At 34.0% G+C, this 20,812-nt stretch overlaps 1 protein-coding gene across 3 annotated transcripts in view; it reads left to right on the forward strand.

Annotated features, from left to right (window-relative positions):
* LOC145664256 (UDP-glycosyltransferase UGT5-like) overlaps positions 1 to 8,109 on the forward strand; it is a 59,946-nt gene extending 51,837 nt beyond the window's left edge. For all 3 annotated transcript variants that reach the window (XM_081730760.1, XM_081730762.1, XM_081730761.1), the window contains exon 5: positions 7,046 to 8,109. In XM_081730760.1, coding sequence (XP_081586886.1) covers positions 7,046 to 7,322 — 277 coding nt within the window. In that variant the 3' untranslated portion in view covers positions 7,323 to 8,109. The remainder of the gene's footprint in view (positions 1 to 7,045) is intronic.
* Positions 8,110 to 20,812: the final 12,703 nt, after the last annotated feature.

A 20,812-nucleotide genomic window follows, 5' to 3' on the forward strand; every position in this document is an offset into this window, starting at 1 on the left:
AGTTCTCATTTTCATTGTCCGCCCACCCAGGAACTAGGTCCGCCTCTTTCCGCCCACCCCATCAAGCGTTCCTGGCGCCGTCCCTGTAACAGTGTGAGATACATCAACACTATCGTTCTTAAATTTATGAATTTATCTAAAATACTGCCCAGTCAGCAGACTTAGACATGCTACAGAGAATTATTATGTGGGACATGTCCCATCCATCCCATCCTCTAACGACGAAAATGCCTATAAATATAGATAAAAAAAAAAAGCAATATATATTTTGAGGAGTTGAAGAGAGTTCATATTATCAGGTGCTAGTACTCGTTCTTTCCGTGAGGGTGTCAAGTCACAGTTATATACCAATTTATATTCCTTAATGGAAGAAGTATCTAGCCTTTAACTATTTTGTCGGTCGTGGTTGTTGTGTTTTAGTATGTGACGTCAATTGTGAGTTGTACACCCTCCATTCCAAAAGAAACCGAACTTTTGAAAACAAATAGTACCACTAGTGCCATCTGTTGTAATATTTTACCGGTAGATGGCGTAGTCCCTCATTGACAACTGGTATAAATGTCATGACATTTGGAGCACGGCAACAAAGTTATTGCGTTTCAACTGTCAGTGTGTTGTGTACATCGGTCGGAAAATGAGTTTCAAACAACGAGCTGCAATTGAGTTTTGTGTTAAACTGGGTAAAACTTTTAGTGAAACGCACCAAATGCTACAAAATGCATATGGTGATGAGTGTCTATCCCGTACGCAAGTTTACGAGTGGTTCAGGCGATTCAAATCGGGTAGAGAGACGCTGGATGATGACGAAATATCAGGCCGTCCCAGAACCGGATTATCGGAAGAAAACATCGAAAAAGTGCGTGAATTCATCAAACATAACAAAAAATCGTCGGTGAAAGTTATTGAAATGGAATTAGGCATTCCTCAAACAACCGCATACCGCATTTTGACCGAAGTTTTGGGCCTTAAGAAGGTTAATTCGCGGTTTGTACCACACAAACTCACCGAAGACCAAAAAGTTGATCGAATTGCGCATTGCAAAGACATCGTTAAAAGTGCTCGGCAGAATCGAAACTTCTTGAAATCGATTGTAACTGGTGACGAGACGTGGTATTTTGAATATGAGCCCGAAACAAAGCGGCAAAGTGCTGAATGGAGAGCGCCGGATGAAGAAACACCCGAAAAAAGTCGCTTGGTGAAGTCAAAAGTTAAGGTGATGCTGATTTGTTTTTACGATTCAAAAGGAATTATCCACAAAGAATTTGTTCAGCCCGGCCAGACAGTCACTGGAGAGTTTTACTTGGGCGTCATGAAGCGTTTGCTGGCAAGAATTCGTCGTATTCGGCCCGAATATCGCGAAATCGGCAGTTGGACTCTTTTGGACGATAATGCACCATCACATAGTTCGCGACTTGTAACTGAATTTTTGGTAAAAAAATCACATTATTCGGTTACATCATCCGCCCTATTCACCAGATCTCGCTCCGTGAGATTTCTATCTGTTCCCGAAACTGCATTTGGCGATGAAAGGAAAGTGGCACGCATCGATTGATGCCATTGAGAAAGCGACGACCGCCGTCCTAAAGACCATTCCAATAAAGGACATGGAGAAGTCGTTTGACAACTTGTTGGAGCGTGCAAATATGTGTATCGATGCAGAAGGGGAATACATTGATTAATAAAAATGATTTGTTCCAAAATGTACATTGCTTTCTTGTTTTTTTAAAAACGTTCGGTTTCTTTTGGAATGGAGGGTGTACATTCTGTGACATGCAGTTTTTTTGTTTTTTTTTTTCAAAGGGCCATTAGCTCACGTTTAAGGTTTTCATTTGCGTCTTGATCTTTGACTAAATCTTCTATGAGCTTTATTTGGATTTTCTTGGAATTTATTTGGATGTAGTTTACAGCTGCTTTTGCATTGTACAGTGACTAGAACCTTCGTCCCTTATTAATTATGAAAAATCTTAGCTGTTGTATTTGTAGTTACTAATTTTGGTAAACATATAATTGCTTATAAATTTGTTGATAATATATAACTTATATTCAAGTTTGTGAAATTATGTTCATAATAAGATGGGTGCAATATTTTGTGTGCGTGTAACTCCGGTCATATATTGCAGACAGGGTTGTTAATGTTTTAGGTTCCAGTCCCGCGGAAAGAAAGCCCTAAATATATTTTGACATATCGATTCTGTACACAAAACCGAAAACCATGATCCCGTGTTTCCACAACACACCAGAAATATATTTTAACATCATTATATGCAAATATCGTTAGCTCAAGATTATCACAAGCTGCTAACGATGTTGAGACAATGTACACTCATGTCCAAAATTATTGTCGCATGTTTATAAATATGTCGTTATAGGAATATAATTTGATAACGAATTTGCCCGGTATTTCTTATAATGTTAGTATGTGTATAGTCGGCAAAGACATGTATGTGGCAAATTTGATGTCAAAAGAGCAGTAAATAAGAACAATAAAACGAAAATAAAACTTTCTTGTCCATTTAACAACAGTTTGTTTTACTTATTCTAATTTTCATATTTATAATTCTTTTCCTATGCAATTTACCACAAATATACATTTCCCGATTATACACATAGTGTCAGTATTAAAAGTATCCTGCAAAATCATTATCAAATTATATTCTTACAAGAAGACAGTTATAGATATGCGACAATCATTTTGGACATGAGTGTACATTGATAGCGCGAGGGAAAGACCAACAGTGATTTTGTTACAGAAGCTGTTTCTGTATTCTCTGTAGTTTAGCTTCCACCCCAACATCGATTTCGGTTCCAGAATCAGAATTCAATTTCAATTCTCTCAGCAAATCAATTTCAGTTTACAAGCTCAAAACGATTTCCTCAAAAGATTGGTTTCAGTACCGAGCCTGAAACCGTTCTTATCAGAAAATCTCTCTCGATCCCTCTCTTGGAATCTTTTGTTGTTTATTTACTGAATATAGTTTCCTATTCTACAGGGTGACCAATATACAATCACACCCGGAGTTTGAAGTAGTAGAACTTTTGAACCTGAAGCGATACACAAATAATGGTTATACCAAAATGAAATTTTGTTCATGCATATATTTTTAAACTAGGAAGCAACGATTGAAGTAAACTAGAAACTACACAGTATTGCCAGATGTAACCGAAGGTGTCAATCATTAAAAAAAAAAACATGTAAATTCACTCATAACTCATACATATGGATGTTCTGTCGTTAATTTTCAGTTTGTTTAGTTGGTGTAGCTTGGAAACTATGGAGGAGAAAAAAGAATTTTTCATTTGCAGCGATAACTAATCGGATGAACCCTGTATAAAGGGGAACTAGGGTAAATCGTAGTTTTCATAAATTAACACTCTGAATTGGCAACACTGCTGATGTTTCAGTGCAGCAAAAGATACTTTAAAAATATATGCATGAACAAAGCTTCAATTTGGTATAACCATTATTTGTGTACCGTTTCAGGTTCGAAAGTTCTAATATATATCAAAATCCGGGTTGCATTGTATATTGGACACCCTGTAGAACCGAAACCCAGCACAACCCATTTACGCTTATTGGAAATAAAGTATTGTTTTTTTATAGTGAACAGCCCTACTCTGTAAGCGTGTTAATACTATTTTTCATGTAGACTTTTATTACATGAATGCAGAGACTAAATCGAAATTTTCAAGAAATCAATATTATAACTTTATTCACAAAAATGTCATCAGCTTGTTCACAATTACATTCAATCCGAACAGAAAAACTATTGTTAGGATTGTTTACATACAATTGGTGAAGGGTACCAGCAAACTAAAAACAACCAAACATTTGTATAAGAAAAATAATTAGTTACCAAATATATTTGTTTCGAAAGTGAAAGACGGACTTCCTGATATACGCCACAGACCTACAACTTTTTCTGCCTAGGAAAGCCCTGGCCGAAAAGGATAAGAGAATGAAAATATGAGGTATATAAAAGCCACTCGTGATTAGACCAAAGGGTTCATTCTGTTCAGTTCAAATTGTTCTGTTCATTTGTTCATTGCGTATAGTCTTTATCACGATAACGTTCGAGAAACCAACATACTGTATACTTTGGTGTATTAGAAATGGAAAGGATCACGTAAGTTGGATGTTGTTCTTGATTTCTATTTATTGTACTTAATTACAGTCAATTAAGTTCCTTATCAGAACCGAAGGCTTTTATGCCAGATGTTGTTATTGATATTTCATGTATTAATACTATGTGCAATATTAGTTGTTGTATAACGCTAGATGGTTCAGTAACTTTTCCAGATAATCATGTCAGTTACTTTAATAATATTTAATGTTTGTAAGGGTCATCCACCAGCTTGCTATTCTGCTTAATTCAAAATGAAAGGTAGACTAGGCTAATTGTTACGTAGTTATTGAACTCGGGTGATAGCATTAACTTTTACCCTGTTTTCCTAATACATGTGATTGGTGTGAATACTAAAGGTAATTGATGTCTCTACATCTGTAACTATCAGCAATTTAAATTAATCTTGGTTTAACTGCAATTCGATATCAAGTACAGTCACGGTCCATATGATGAAAGTGACAATCATTACAAATTACAAATTGTGATGTCTAATAAATGTCTAATACCTATAGTTGGCAAGCAGGATTTAAATCCCTTGCTCTTGTTAAACCTTTAGTCATAATCTCTTATTTCGCTTTAACGTTACAAGTTTCTTCAATAAAATTAAGTTGTGAAAAATTTCACATAAAAGCAATACCTCTGGCAACCCGTCAATGTGTACGACACTACGTGTAAACCAGTGTAAACCACAAAATTAGTTCGCAATCTTATTGTCTTCAGAAATATATCAGGCGCGTAATAATATTGTATTTATATAATGTATAAATACATTTCTAGGAAATAAGAGACATTTAAATATACCAAGAATAAGAATAGGTAAAATCAAACCATTTAAATTTGTATTAATTTTAGAAAAAGAAAAAGAAAACTTCCCGATATAAGCCAATGCAATGGGCTGAAGAAACAAAATTGTGTAGGTATTAAGTAACCACAATGCTGAGAAATAAACGTACTTTTGGATTGTGTTTATTGCATGAAGTAAACATTAATATTTGTTGAGTAAAGCTTAAATGATTTATTATTAAATATAACATCCGTTACACCCTCAAATAAGTCAAGTTAAATGAAAATGTACATTAAGTAAAATGTACGTTAATAACTCATTTTTATTTTGTATTTAGAAGTTTGAATATTTTCAGGAAATCAGTTATTCCATGTTCGAACTGTCAACCAAACAAACTCGGGTCTCAGGTAGTTAAGGCGCGAATTATAGAATGAAATCCTTCTACTATGTGACTTTGGCATTTATGTGAGTCTGTTATACGAAACTCGAATTTGGTGGAAATCTTGAAGGATCACCGCGGAGTATCCCATTATTATGTATGCATGATATCCTAGTATTATATGTATTATTATAGGTACGAATTTCTAGTCATTTATATTGTTGATAATTTTGACTTTGTTGCGGTCTTTAATTGTTTCAATCGTTGACGAGAATTGATCATTTATCAATGATTCTATATGATAGATAATTCAATACGCAATTCGTTTCTTCGATAGAGACTATTCCATTATTAACTTCAATAATTGGTTTGCTTCAATCCTTTGAGAGAGGAAAAAACTAACGATCAGTAATTAAACATCAGAACAAATATGATTCTGGCTTAAATTAGAAGGAACACTGCACTTTTAGCAACAACAAATTCATAGTATAAACACATAAGAAAATGGAGGGTAAATTTTGTAATATACGCTCCAGCTGCACATCGATAAGTAGGACACTTTTAATGGGTATAGAATAGCGTACGTTCGGGTTATCTTAGTGTTAGGGAAGTTTGGACCCATTTTGTTAAAATTAATCCAGTGTAATTTCTTGTTTGAATAAGGATACCAGCTGGAGCAGACATAGTAAAATTTACCCAAAATGGCCCCATATTCTCTGTCAAATGTTAGTCCAACGTTAACACAATAAACTTCGGTGACATTGTACTATTAATAGTTCTTATTGACGTACTATATAGCACCTGCCTCCGTAAAAATAAATCTTGTAAACTTATATTTCCCCCAAATAACTATCAGTCGACGGAATAAACGGTATATTTTGACAATTCGCTCTCCTCGTGGATTAGTGTGGATTATATCAATATTATATTTTACTAAAATTACATTTCAGTTCACACATTCTTCGAAAATAAGATATTTCGTATGTCAGACGAGGTTTGTTCTTTCGTCAGTTGCAGCGGCGCAAATCTCTCTTCAACATTGGGGACGGGGGGGGGGGGCACGTAAGATTTTTTTTTTTTGTTAAGCGATGCTCAAAATATTTGTGAAGTTGAAAAACAATGCTATGGAGGACCAGGGAGTAGAGTTGTCTTCAACATTGGGAGGCGGGCAGATTTGAGGCTTATTCTGGGGGAACATCAATTTCATCTCACTTTTCTTTGTGGTGATCGGACACAAATCATCATTTTTTCCCCAAAAAGCACATTTCAAATCGGATTATTGGGGGGGACAGCCCCCGCAGTTCCAAGATCGGAGAGGACATCCCCCTCATCCCTCCGGGATTGGCGCCAGTGGTCAGTTGGTAAGTAGAACTGTAGAATGAAACGTTACTCTGGAACTAAGCTGCTTTCAGCAAACTAGAAAATATAATTTTAGCCTTCTTTGAAACAAAAAATCAATTGTAAACTGATTTATCGAAAATTTGACCGTACATTGTATGTACAATACACTGCATTCGTTTATGCACTTTTCCTCTTAAAAGAATACAGGAAGTTCCATTGGTATCATTGACGAGACAATTGTATTTTTGTTTCTACTGTTTAACGTTTTGTAAATCCCTTCTTGAATAAATAATTTGATAGTAGTTGATAATAACTTACCAGTACAACTATCATAATCAGAATAAACTTTAAAATGAAACTGTATAGGCTAAAAGATAAAATAATAATAAATTAATAACTGTTACTGATTTTTTACAGTTGCACCGAAAACGTCCAACGTTTATCAGCCATATTTAAAGACCAACCAGAGTCGCCACTTGAGAGAGCCATCTTCTGGACAGAATATGTAATCCGGCACAAGGGTGCCAAGCATTTACGAGTTGCTGCATTAGATTTGTATTGGTACCAATACTTCCTTTTAGATGTCATTGCTTTTGTTTTACTAATTGTAGTCATTGTATTTGCCCTAGTATTTGTAAGTATTCGCTTTGTTTGGAGATTGTTAAGAAGAAAAGATAAATTGAAGAAAAATTAAATACTATTTATAATTTCTAAAGTATTAATGATTTTGTTTCGAATGTGAAAGTTGTACTATTGAGCAAAAAGCGTGATGACGTAAAATAGGTCCGGAAATATTAATATACTACATTAATATTCCAAGAAGATATTGAAGTCGAGATTAATGTGTGAACTTTCACTGTTTACGGATACGTTTGGATATGTTATAAATTCACCGGTCATACTCGTATTTAATTATCGTTCTTTATTTCAATCAACTTTACATTCTTATAAATTACTACGATAAAAACACAATTATAGCAGTTGACATTACTTAATGAAGTATATGGCAGGCACCTAAGTCTGCACCTGAGGATATAATACCTCAATTAAATGAGGGAGGGGAACATTGAGGTATAAGTAATATTTTGTTCAAAATTGAAGTGAGTTCATAAATGATGACTACATGCCAGGAAGATCATGTGACAAAGGATCTAAGGAGAACAATGTTATTTGTCATGTATGTGACCGTATATAATTGAACTTTTCTTAACAAACTTATGGGATTGGCCAATTTTAAACACGTTTTTCTCGGAAATAAAATGTATGTACTTGTTATAGTTTCCACCCATTCAATCGAGATTATAAAAGAAGAATGTTTTGAATTGCGGAAGGTCCAAAATTATATATGTGTATTACTTATATCTGTGAGTTTTATGTAAATAATGTGTTAAAGTGATTTACAAATGTTAAAAAGATTATTTAATTTGTATATAATCTCAGTGTATTTTTATATGAAAATACAGGACATTTAGATGTGAAAATTATATAATATTTGACAACTCTTACATTTAGACCTAACTTTTGGAAGTAGACAGTACGATGTTTTCGGATTGGCATATTACTATGGAGAATCTATAAATATTTACTATGATATTTTACTAGTCATGTCAATGAAATTACTAATGGAGCAATCTCATATTTAATGAATTATTAAGTATACATAAAATAAGTATGGTTAAAATTAGGCTCATTCTGTACATAGTTGTATGAAGCACAATCAATGAGACAGATTATGCTCTGTAGACCACTACGAAACGAATATGAGTTTATCGATTGTGGAAAAAATTCCTCCTCTATTGATTTGAGTGAATCCAAGGACGCCGATCCTGGGGGAGCCCGGGCCCCCCAAAACTCATGTGGGCCCCCTCATTGCATTTGTGAATATACAATATTTTACATAATTTGAATGAAATTTGTCTTAAAATCTTCATATATATGCCGTCTGGATCTGATTGCCCCCCCCCCCCACCCCTAAAAAAAATTTTGAGAAATCGGCACCCTTGAGTGAATCCTTCGTTTTCAGGCAGAAACAAGCAATTTAGCTAGTTTTAAGTTTAAAAGAAATCATTTAGGAATACCTTTGAAAAAAATTCGAGAAAGAAAATAATTAAGATTTTTCTCTGGATTTCCACTAAATTAGCTCAATTTATTGCCTTTGGGTGGAAATATAGATAAGTCTCAATTACAGAACAACTTATTTAGCGACGCTATGAGGAAACCCAAACGATTTCGATGTAATGGAATCTATTTACGAATTTGATATAACAGTCTCAACTTAACAAAAAATCTTTTGACTGACTGAGAAAAATCATTTTTGGACGACCTAGTTCTTTCCGTTACATTACGCAAATCATCATCTGTTAGGTGAGAGAGAATTATCTTACTATATTTTTATATTAGGAAGGTATTTAGAAATGAGTGGAAAATTCAAGACTAAAAAATTTTTTACAGGAAATCTACCGTTTTGATCTGTGAGAAATCAGTTTGACATTGAGAAAAATTACGATGAGCGATAATTTAAAGTGTTTAAGGAACATTAGTAAGTTTCTACTTGCTCGTCAGGACATTACAGTCAGTGACTATTCTGAGAGCAGAAATTTGTACATCTTTCAAAATATTACTTTGTAATATGGGGCATTCAGAGCACAAGGGAATCAAGTCCAATTACTAAACTTGTGAGAAAGTGAGACATAACGTTTGTACGGTGTGCTGAAGTCTATGTAAAAATTAACAATGTTATTATTATTATTATTATTATTATTATTATTATTATTATTATTATTATTATTATTATTGTGTCCAAAATGACCGTAAATGGACTTGCTTCTCTTGCGTACTGAATCCGCCATATGTCTTGCAGTGCGATGAGCAGGCCAATTATGAAGATAATAGATGACAATGAAGATAATGAGAAATAATGTTTTCTAAAAAAATCTTTCAGTTTAACGTCCTACGATTATGCTCTTTAGGCCAAGAGAGATGATGATTAAGACTAGTGAATGATAATGGAAGGATTGGTGAAACGAGAACGTGGAAGGAAACGGGAGTATCGAGACAAAGCCAACAGATACGAAGTTGTCTACCACAAATTTACTTGGCCGGGGATTGAACCAGGGATCCAACGCACCAGGGGTAAGCGCTCCCCCACTCAGCCACTGTGCCTCCCACTAAATATTATTTTAACAACCCTATAATACGGCATGAGCAAGCCATTTCTTTGAAAATGTCTAGAAAGAATAATTTCTTCTTCAAAGTGAGTTTCCTTCGGACTTACCTAGGTAGTTTTCCGAGAATGCTTATTATAATTTTATTCTTGTGATATCAATAAATATTTTAGTAATAACTAAAACATTGTTTAATTTAAGAAAGAAAAAGGAGGCTTAAATGAGTGGTCTGTATGTTTGTTCTCAATTCTAGTCGAGATATGATATACATTGAATTATGTGGTTGACGAAATATTGATTTATATAACATGAACAAAATCACCTCAATGGGATTTTTACAGAAATTCAATCTCATACATAGTAACCTACAGTACAATCTTCAAGATTTACCCAAACAAATGACTTACACCATGTTGTACGACTATTGATGGAATATCAATTTAGGTACAATCGCTATAAACGTTTTCGACAACGTTGTAAATTTTTGTATATTAATCACCCTGCAATAAACTATCCGTATTTGAGGGTAGGAGAAAACTGTAAAAGAAAAAAGTTGAAGAATCACATTAAAACAAAACAAAACTAGAGTATCGGACGAATGGATTGAAAGACGTCAATCAAAAAGTACTGACTTGAAATGTATAAATCCGTTGAAAGTCTAGAAATTTTCTCTATCACAAAACTTTCTTAAATCCTATTATCCTTCAAAACAAAAATGAAGAAGAAATAAGTCAGTGAGATATGGAAGCACGTTGTTTCTAACACAACTTAGTTATTAAATTCTAATGAATTGAGACCATGCGTTCTTGAACTTTGTCACTGTTTCTCCAGTAGAAAACAATCCAGCGCATTCTTGAGGACGTTGATACATGTTGTGTCATATAATAAACAGAACAATTCCGTGCTCTTGTTAAAAATATTGAAAATGAACCAGGGTTTGTGAAAGTGTATGTCGAGGAATATCAGCAGTATTTCTGTAATGTATTTGTACTTGCAAGCCTCTATAGTGGAGAAACTACCCACGGTGATACGAGTACCGCGAGTAGTATGGTAAAACCAGGGTGCTGTATCCTTATCTAGTCATTACAGCATTGGATGTTTAAAATTATGAAATTTTGAACGAAGTAGGTTCTGAAAATTGCAAATAATAATAAATGAACGTCTTCAATAACAATATATTTGTATTTCCTGCCTCATCGTCCGCTATTACAACTATTACAAATCTTGACTGTTATTTAAAAGGTGAAAATTTTTGAGAGCTTCAAACGGACTAATCCCGCGGTCATATTTATAAAGTAAAACCTTGATATTAAAATTCATTTTCTTATATACCACTGAAATTACCTTATACACTATTCTTATTTAAATGAAAGAAGACTTATATACTGGGTAACTGGGTAACCCTTTTCACTGGGTAACGATACCTCGAAACTCCCCATCTGAACAACTTAATTGCTAATAATAATTATCAAGATCAAATAAATATTTTTCTAATGTTATATTTTCATAATAAGTTGTAAATTAAATAAAAAATAAATTTCTCATATTAAAATGCCCTGAATTTTGTTTCCAAGTATAACACTCACCAGAACGTAACACACTTCCTACAAAATATGTAGTTTTATTATTATTATTATTATTATTTCAAACTTACCTGTGTGAGTAGGATTAGTACATTATGCACTGATATAAATGTATTTACTAACACAAGAAACCTGAAAATAACTCACCTCCAAGAATAAACTACGTGTTTTCTTCTGTATATGGGTCATTATAGACTTGAGCTAAACTAAGCTATATATCATTCAATTCAGTAAAAGAGGTGGAACATTTTGATATTCACACATGTAGGTGGCCATCTATGTATGAGTTACAGTTTATTTAGGGGGGATGTATTAACCATCCCCTAACCTATAATCAGTAGCGTCCTTTCAGACCTGTCACTTCTTAGTATCATCTCTGTGCTAAATTACATCTCGATCAGCTAAATATGCCACATTGACTTGATCCCTAGTCTTCCGTAGCAAGCGCTGCTATCGGCTGAAGGAATTCCACTTGCTTTCTCTCGCTTAGCAACAGCTGAACTCTTATTGGCTCAACGCGTGGATGTGTGAGGGTGTGAGCTTTAGTTCGCATTTTTGTCACGGCTCAAGACATTTTGGCAGCACAATAGTACTTTTTGCTGCTGCGAAGTGCAATTGTTACATTCGTTATTCCCGGAGAATATTCCCCTTGTAGTCGAATCAATTATTATTATTATTATTATTATTATTATTATTATTATTATTATTATTATTATTATTATCTTACACGTAAAGTAATAAGCAGGTTTAGGACTTTAGGAGCAGTTTGCAAGGAAAAAGGATGCTATAATAAAGGGTATACGTATATCGCCTTTGTACTGTGTTAGTATAAAATAGTCTGCATAGACCTACTTATATTAGTTGACACTATAGGAACGACAACCATAAAGCTGTCTTACTTAAGTATTTTAAGATAAAGTATCGTTACAGGTGGTAAAGATTCTTTCCACATCCACAAAGACCAGTAAACCAAACTTTGTATTCCCTCGGAATGGCTGTAAATGCAAATTCGTCAATATTCATATCCTTCTGAAGACTAACCTGAAGAAACCATTTAAGTGTTCCCCACGGAAACAGACAGTCCATTGTTCTTTTCCAAATCATTGTTGTTTCAATTTTTTAATGGCAGCTATCACTCATTATATTTCTAAACGTTGATACAAAGCAATTCTGTCTGTTCATAATTTATCTTTTCAAGCTGAAGTAGTTGATATACTTTAAAAATTGTATCTAAATCCAGAGAAACCACGAACTGCTTCATCTTGTCGGAATTCTCGGACGAGAAAAACACATTTGATCAAGGTTGACCAGGAAATTTTGACTAAAATTCTAAAAGGTAACAATGAAAGAAGAGGACAGGGAGTTGAAGGCAGACAAAGAAAATAAAGGGACAAAGAAATCCTAAAAGAGAGGAAAGGTATAGGAAACTATATATATATATATATATATATATATATATATATATATATATATATATATATATATATATATGTGTGTGTGTGTGTGTGTGTGTGTGTGGGTGAGGAAAAAGTCCCGGAACGGTTTAATATCTCGCGAAATATACACATAGTGATGGGCAGTGGGAATATTCCCGGTGGGAAGGAATTTAAAAATGGGAATATTCCCGGGTTTTTTCCCTGGCCTATAAATTCCCGGGAAGGAATTTATTTCAATTTCTTTACTTTATCTTCCAAATTATAAGAACCATATGACTAATTACTTTATTTTAATATATTATGATTTACTTCCAGGTTTTAAAGAGTTTGGAGGTTAAAACATTTAAAAATATTTGACGATACTTTATATAATTAATAATATGATTTTTTAAGTTCCATTTCCATTTGCAATAAAAAGTAAGGTAATCGTTTAGTATTGGGGGGCCAAAATTAGCAAAAAGTAGGATGATTTATGGAAGAAATGAGTTGATAGTGGTGTTCAAGTAGTCAAGAAATTATCGAACACAATTTGTTTAGGGCAGATGGGGATTTATACAAAACGGAAAGGTAAGTGGAAGTGATTTATGTGAGAAAAGAAAGTGAATTATTAGTAACGAATATAGAAAAGAACGTGCCATACGGAGCTCTAACCCTCCTTAATTCGCTAACGCTCGCTCTGCAATTCTGTCTGAATTTAATGTTGGCAACGTAATTTAACGTATGAAACCATAAAACAATCGCATCGGAATAGAATATTGCAAAAAAGTAGGTGCAAAAGCTGGCCCCCAATGCTAAAGAGCAGCCAAAATTAGCAAAGTACTAATTTACAAATGATGAAAAGGAACCATTTTGTAAAGTAATTTAGAATTATGTAGAATAAGAGATGAAGTATTATTAATAAACCCTGAACCACCATTAGTAATAGACGTCGGTCTGTCTCCTCTCTCTGGCTCGAATTTCTGAAATGGTACTTGGACTACTTTTACATGTTAATTAACGTATGGAATTACGAGGAATATGTAGATTGAAAGGTCGTGTATGGCAATGTTTCGTGCTAAAATATAAAGATAAGTAAGTATCTTGCAAATTTTGTGAACATAAATATGTGTGCGCAAATTTTGATAAATTGGTGAGACATGTATTTGGTCTAGGAATTAATTCGTGCGGTTTTTAATAAAAATTGAAGCTTTATTTCAAAAACAAAGTAAATGAATACGTTAACAAAAATATTGTCCATCGCTAGCCACTACTTTCTCCCATCTTTCAGGCAATTTACGGATTCCGTGTCAAAAGAATTCCTCATCTTTTGACGCAATCTAATCAAAGATCCATTTTTCGATATTTTCTGAAGAAGTGAACCGCTGTCCAATCAAATCGTTATTCATGCAATCGATCAAATAGTAGTCAGACGGAGCAGTGTCTGGTGAATATGGCGGGTGGAGTAACACTTTCCATCCGACATTTTCCAAATAGGTTTTGACCGGTTTTGCGACATGTGGTCGAGCGTTATCATCTTGATAAATAAGTTTATTATGCCTGTTATTCCATTCTGGTCGTTTTCAGGCCAGAGCTTGCTTCAAACGCATTAATTGTAGTCGATAGCGGTGTCCATTAATAGTTTCACCAAGTTTCAGAAGTTCATAGTACACCACACGTTTCAAATCCCACCATATATACAGCATAACCTTTGCACAATGAATATCTCGTTTCGGTTGTGAAGGACCTGGTTCACCTTGCTTCACCCAGGCCTTTTTTCGTTTAGGATTCTCGTAATGAATCCACTTCTCATCACCAGTTACAATTCGATACAAAAATCCCTTCCTTTTCTGTCTTTGAAGCAGCAATTCGCAAACGGTTTTTCTTCTTTCAACGTCTTTCTTTTCAATTCATGTGAAGCCCAATAAGACATCTTTTGAATCATTCCTATGGCTTTGAGACGTTTGGAAACTGTTGTTTGCTCAACTCCAAATGCTTCTGCAAGTACGTCCTGCGTTTGACACGAATCCTGATCAAGCAATGCTCTCAATTCTTCATCTTCAAATTCTTTTGGCTGTCCAAATTGCTTTTGGTCTTCCAAGCTGAAATCACCACCTTTAAACCGTGCAAACCACTTCTGACACGTTCGCTCAGCTAGAGTATGGTCACCAAACACTTCCACTAAAATATGATGACTTGCGGTAGCACTTTTCTTCATGTTAAAGCAATGAAGAATAACTCCCCGCAAAAACACTTTATCAGGCACAAAATGCGCCATTTTCAGTTGAATAAAAAATGTTGTTGTTTCCGCTTCAAGCAACTGACATATACTAAACAAGATGCTCAATGACAGTAGTTTTCAACGCATGTTTGGATCAACGAAACTATGGGACAATAAGCTAGTTACGCCATCTTTTGTAAAACCGCACGAATTAATTCCTAGACCAAATATCTTCCAGCATTTACCGAATCTAATTGCTTCATAACATTTATAAATTTAATGTTTTCATAATATCAAGTTGAGCAAATCCACTTACATATAAATTTAAACTGTTACTATATAATTTTTTCACACATATTTAATTGAAAGAACATATTATAAATAAATATACATTTATGCGTACTCTCTAAATATAATAAAGTGTTAATAAAATAACATAGTACCGTTCAGAATATACATTTTAAAGAATCCTCTGTGGACTACAGTAATAATATGCTGTGATATAAAAATTAATTCAACTTTGAAATCATAATATAGTAATAGAATGCAATTTTCTTTTTGATTAAACATAAATTCCCGGATAAATTCCCATTTTGGGAATCTTCCCGGGAATATTCCCAGGGAATATTCCCGAAAAATATATTCCCGGGAATTTACCCATCACTATATACACATAGGCGTCTCTGGCGGGGGGCGAGGGGGTCTAATATTTTGAAGTACAAAATATTCAATATTTCATTCTAATTTAATTTATTTACCAACGACAGAATAACAAATAAATAAATAATAATATTTATTTGGAATATATTATTCAGGCGGTGGAACGATTATAGAAATATCAGAGTTCTTGATATACCTTAGGGGATCCGTGAAGGTAAACAGAAAGGTAACAAATGGAATTGAAGATAATAAATAGGTTGGGCTAGGTAGAACCATTTTAACCACTTTCTTCGATGTCCCACCCCAAATTTTACATGTCAGAGACGCCAGTGAATATACAGATCAGCAAAACAAAGGTAACCCGTGTTAAGTGGTTTTGAAAAAGCTATCCAATGATACCAAACGCAATCCCCTATCCCCACCACCTTCGGGGTTACGGGGAGTAACTAGGAACCCCCATTTTATTGCACATTTGGATTATCCAGAAAAAGTGACAATGATTTGACCCAAAATTAAAAATAGTGCCTTCACAGATGGCGTTTAAGTAGACACAAAGAAAAAAGGAGGCGGCAAAACGTTCTCATTAACGTTACGAAAATGTTACCTTCTGGTATTGTACTCTGTGCCCAAAAAGTTGGCTTACTGGGCTGCGGAATTAGAGGTCGAGAGTTCGGTTCCCGCGCAGAGTAATATTTTTATTTTTTATATACCCAAATAATGAATTCATACATTTTAACTTCGATAAAAATAATGGTCCTTATGCAGAGTTGTTCTGGAGCGTTATTAGTCCCATACTAAAGAGTTCGACTAACATATGTTTTCTGCAGTAGTCAGCCCTTTAGTATCACGCTAACCATTCGTCAAAACGACTTTGCATAAGGCCCAATATGTTTGTCCATATTTAATAATTTCCAAGAAAATATCTAAATAGACTACCTAATCTAAAAAGGCATCCAAAATGTGCACACCTAGTAACAAAATATTCCTCTAAGAGTTTTCCTTAAAATATATCTGAATATTATAGTCATGGTATCCAGGAGGCATATTCATAATAAACGTATATTTAACATCAAGATTGGTCATATATGGCCTTTACGTAGATCACTTAACACACACACACACAAGGTAAAAAGTTAGTAGGCCTAGTGTTTATTATCTTCATATTTTATTTTTATTATTTATTTCTTTTTCAATTCAAAGAAATATCTTCGAACACATATCATTCTGCTTCTTTTTAATATGTCAATGTCATTTCTGTTAATGTTTAAGTTGCTTGTGTTTACTTGCTTTGCCAGTGCTTTCGTTATATTATTAGTTGGCTATTTATTTGTTTCTATTAGTGCTTTTTCGTTGTTAACCTTATTAGTGTTTCTTATTTGGCTAAATCGAGCTTCAAATGCCAATCATTCTATTTGATGTTCTCATAAAAACATAAACAAAACATTTTCATACCACACGCTCTGACGCAACAATGTTTACTTATGTTGCTTAAGAGTAGTATAGATGAATATGAATTCTCATTTTGTCGGTGTGCGTACGTGGTAATAATGATATTCTTGTGTATAATTTTCTCAATCTTTTTGAAGATAGTGATTTTATAAGAATACCTTGCTTTATACAGTTCTACAAACTATTTGAAGATTTTTTAGCTTCCATTAACTCTAATGTAATAGTGTTGGAGGTAAGTTATTTATTACCTACTAGCTGAATGTGCGCTCTCTATACAGCGCATCATTCACATATGAGCATGAATCTCGTCATTTCTCACATCTGTACATGTCTCTTTACAGACACAAGTGAAAGACGTCTCGATAAAAATAGGCAAGGAGTACCATAAAGGGGAGATTTTTTATTATTTTTTCAACATCTCGCACCGTTTGAAAGATTTGAGCCTACTTCCGGTTGAAGTTTCTAATGTATGATCAGTGTTTTGTTTCTTCTTGCATATAGTATGTAGTACGCAAGTACATTACATAAACAATTAATTATAATGTCAGTGATATAGATGTTCATTGGGCAAAACACTCCAAGCAATAAAGATTCATCTTAGACTGGAGAAATGGTTATCCTTCGTTTTCATTACAATTTGTTCATTTGTTGCAAATGAAGGAGAAAACCTCTAGATGTCGAGGTTAACTGCGAATATACTAAATGAGCAGTCGCGGATAGACGACAAGGGATGGTCCTTCAGCTTGGAGGTTTGGTGTGAGCCTAACAAACTCATTTCGTAACAGAAGTCAGTTGTTCACAAACATTCACAAAAGCCTCGGACCAAGACTGATAACTTGGCACGAACTCAGCAGAGTAAAATGGATATGAGATTTAAAACATGGAAGTCCTTATAGTGTAGTAGCGTTAAAATCTGTACCGAGTGAGTTATATATATATATATATATATATATATATATATATATATATATATATATATATATATATATATATATATATATATATATATAACGGGGCTTTTCGTTCACAAACGAATAATACCAGCAATTAAAGAAGTTGAATTTGTTAATGATAGACTTTCTTTTATTACTCTTAAGGGTCGGTGGTGTGATATTATTCTTTTAAATGTACATGTCCCAACAAAATAAAGGAAGACGATATAGAAGACAGTTTTTAAAAAGAAGTAGAACGGGTATTTGATCAACTTCCGTGGTACCATATGAAAATCCCATTAGGGGATTTTAACGCGAAGGTAGGACGAGAGGGTATTTTCAAACCGATTATAGGGAATGAAAGTCTTCATAAGGAAAGTAATGACAATGGCGTTAAACTCGTGAACTTGGCAACACCCAGAAACCTTATCGTCAAGAGTACAAAGTTCCCACACGCGACGTTCATAAATATACCTGAACCTCACCAGATGGAAAAGCACATAATCAAATTGATCACGTTTCAGTAGACAGAAGAAGACAGTCTAGCATAATTGATGCTCGGTCGTTCATAGAAGATGACTGTGAGTGACTGATCGATACCTGGTAGCAGCAATTATAAGAAAGAGATTATCGTTGAATAAAGCAAATATTTAACATCTGAAAACGTTGAGGTTTAATTTATAGCAATAAGAGGAGAACCAGGTGAGAGAAAAATACCAGATTGAAGTTTCGAATAGATTCTCGGTTTTATAAGGTTCGTAGTGCACTAGTGTTGAGGATTCTTGGTTTGAAACCAGAAATAGCATTAAAATTTCAGCAAAAGAAAAATTGGGACATGCAGTAATAAGTAGTAACAAACCATGGTTTCAGCAGGAATGCACTAAACTAGCAGAGAAGAGAGAACAAGCAAGATTGCGGTGGCTAAAATCCGAACGTGACATCAGACGGATAGCTTTTAGAACAAAGAAACACGATATTTCGGAAGCTAAAATCAATGAACTTGAAGGTAATAGTAAAATAATAATAATAATAATAATAATAATAATAATAATAATAATAATAATAATAATAATAATAATAATAATAATAATAATAATAATAATAATATAATGTATGTGTATGTGTTTCATCAGGATTTCACATAAAAAGGGAAAAAATTGCTACACAGATAGATATTTTACCAGATCTAATAGCGTAATATACCATTTTTTTTTTTTTTAATTTTCGGCTCCGGGGGAGGGTCGGAGAGGTCAAATATTAAACATGTTTCTTCTCTGTTTATTTCTAAGAACGCCTTGAGAGTATGCAACTCACGTTAACTCTGTATTATGCGGGTTTACATAATATTACTGGATAAATACATGGGCAATTGTATGTTTATAGAGAAATTCTTTAAGGATATTCTTCTCTCTTTTTATCTTGTTTGTCAATTAAGACTGGAAATGACCTGTGCCTACTCATTTTAGCCAGGTTTTCAATTAAGACCTGATGACGATGGGTAGTTACAGCTATAGGTAGATAATGAAAACTGAGTTAGAGCCAAATCCGCGTTGTGCAATTATTTCCTGTACTTCCCACAATGTTATTGAATAAACTATTTATTGCTTTCAAGGATTTTAATATCACAAGTAATAAATAATAATTCCTCCTATATTCTGCTTTGAAATTCGAGTTATAAAGGCTATTTATATAGACCCTAAAAGCCAATCAGATTCGAGCAAGATTGAAATAGAGTGGCATTGTCGTCGCTGTTCCTTGTGACGTCAAAAGCAGAAGGAAAGAAATTTAGCTGCTTACTGAGGCCAAACAAAAGTACTGGAATAAAGGGTACGTGCCATTCATTAGACTTTCAGAAACTCATTTCTTAAATTGAAATCAAATCAAGTTGTAGTTATTACTGAAACTTTTATGAATGAAACATGGACAAATTTATATGACTTTTTTGGAAAATTTCCTACCGAGGAAAACAGGATTTTGTAGGGTTTCGTCCCAAGCCAAAATCCGTAGCATTTCGTCCCGATGTAGTAGTGTTTCATCCCAATGCAAATCCGTAGCAGTTCGTCTCGAGCTATTTTTATTGATTAGTGAAGAAGAAAATGAGTAGAGTTTCGTCCCAGCGACACACAGGTGATGACTCACACGTCGATCAATCAGTAATTCGTGAAACTTAAATTGGTACCTCAGAAGACCACGACAAACTCACTGAATTTTTCAACTACTTTGTTGACCAATGATTGGAAAATCCACAAATATCAGTTGGCATATGGAACTGCTACAAAGACGACACCGAGCAAAAACGCTGTAGCAGATTGGAACCATCGCATAAACTGAGTTGTGGGTAAACCATACCCCTGAGTGAAAGATTTGGTTGTATTCTTGAAGAAAAGAAGTACAACGTTTAGATGCAAAGATTATGAGGATGGTTTTGAAAGGAGTGAGAAGGAAGAAAAAGTATGTTTCGATGGACGACAGAATTGTAAGTGCAACTGAGTAACTGGAAAATTCAGCAGACGTTGTCAAGTTTTTAAGAAATGTCTGTCACATAATCCACATGGATTTAAGAGAAAGAAAAGCCGTTAGGACTAACATATGAAAATATTGGACGAAGTTTTGATAGGAGTATTGAAATATCATTTAATAAGTGACAAAGTCCTGGCTGCAATTTTATTTTTTGGATTAGGCCTTAAGTTTTAAGGCTGAGTGCGGTAATTCAGTTGGGTTTTTAGTTTATATATTTTTTTTTTAGAAAATAATCCATGAATT

This window comes from Thermobia domestica, chromosome 11 (genome assembly GCF_964235325.1).
Source record: "Thermobia domestica chromosome 11, izTheDome1.hap1.1, whole genome shotgun sequence".
NCBI classification, from domain to species: domain Eukaryota; kingdom Metazoa; phylum Arthropoda; class Insecta; order Zygentoma; family Lepismatidae; genus Thermobia; species Thermobia domestica.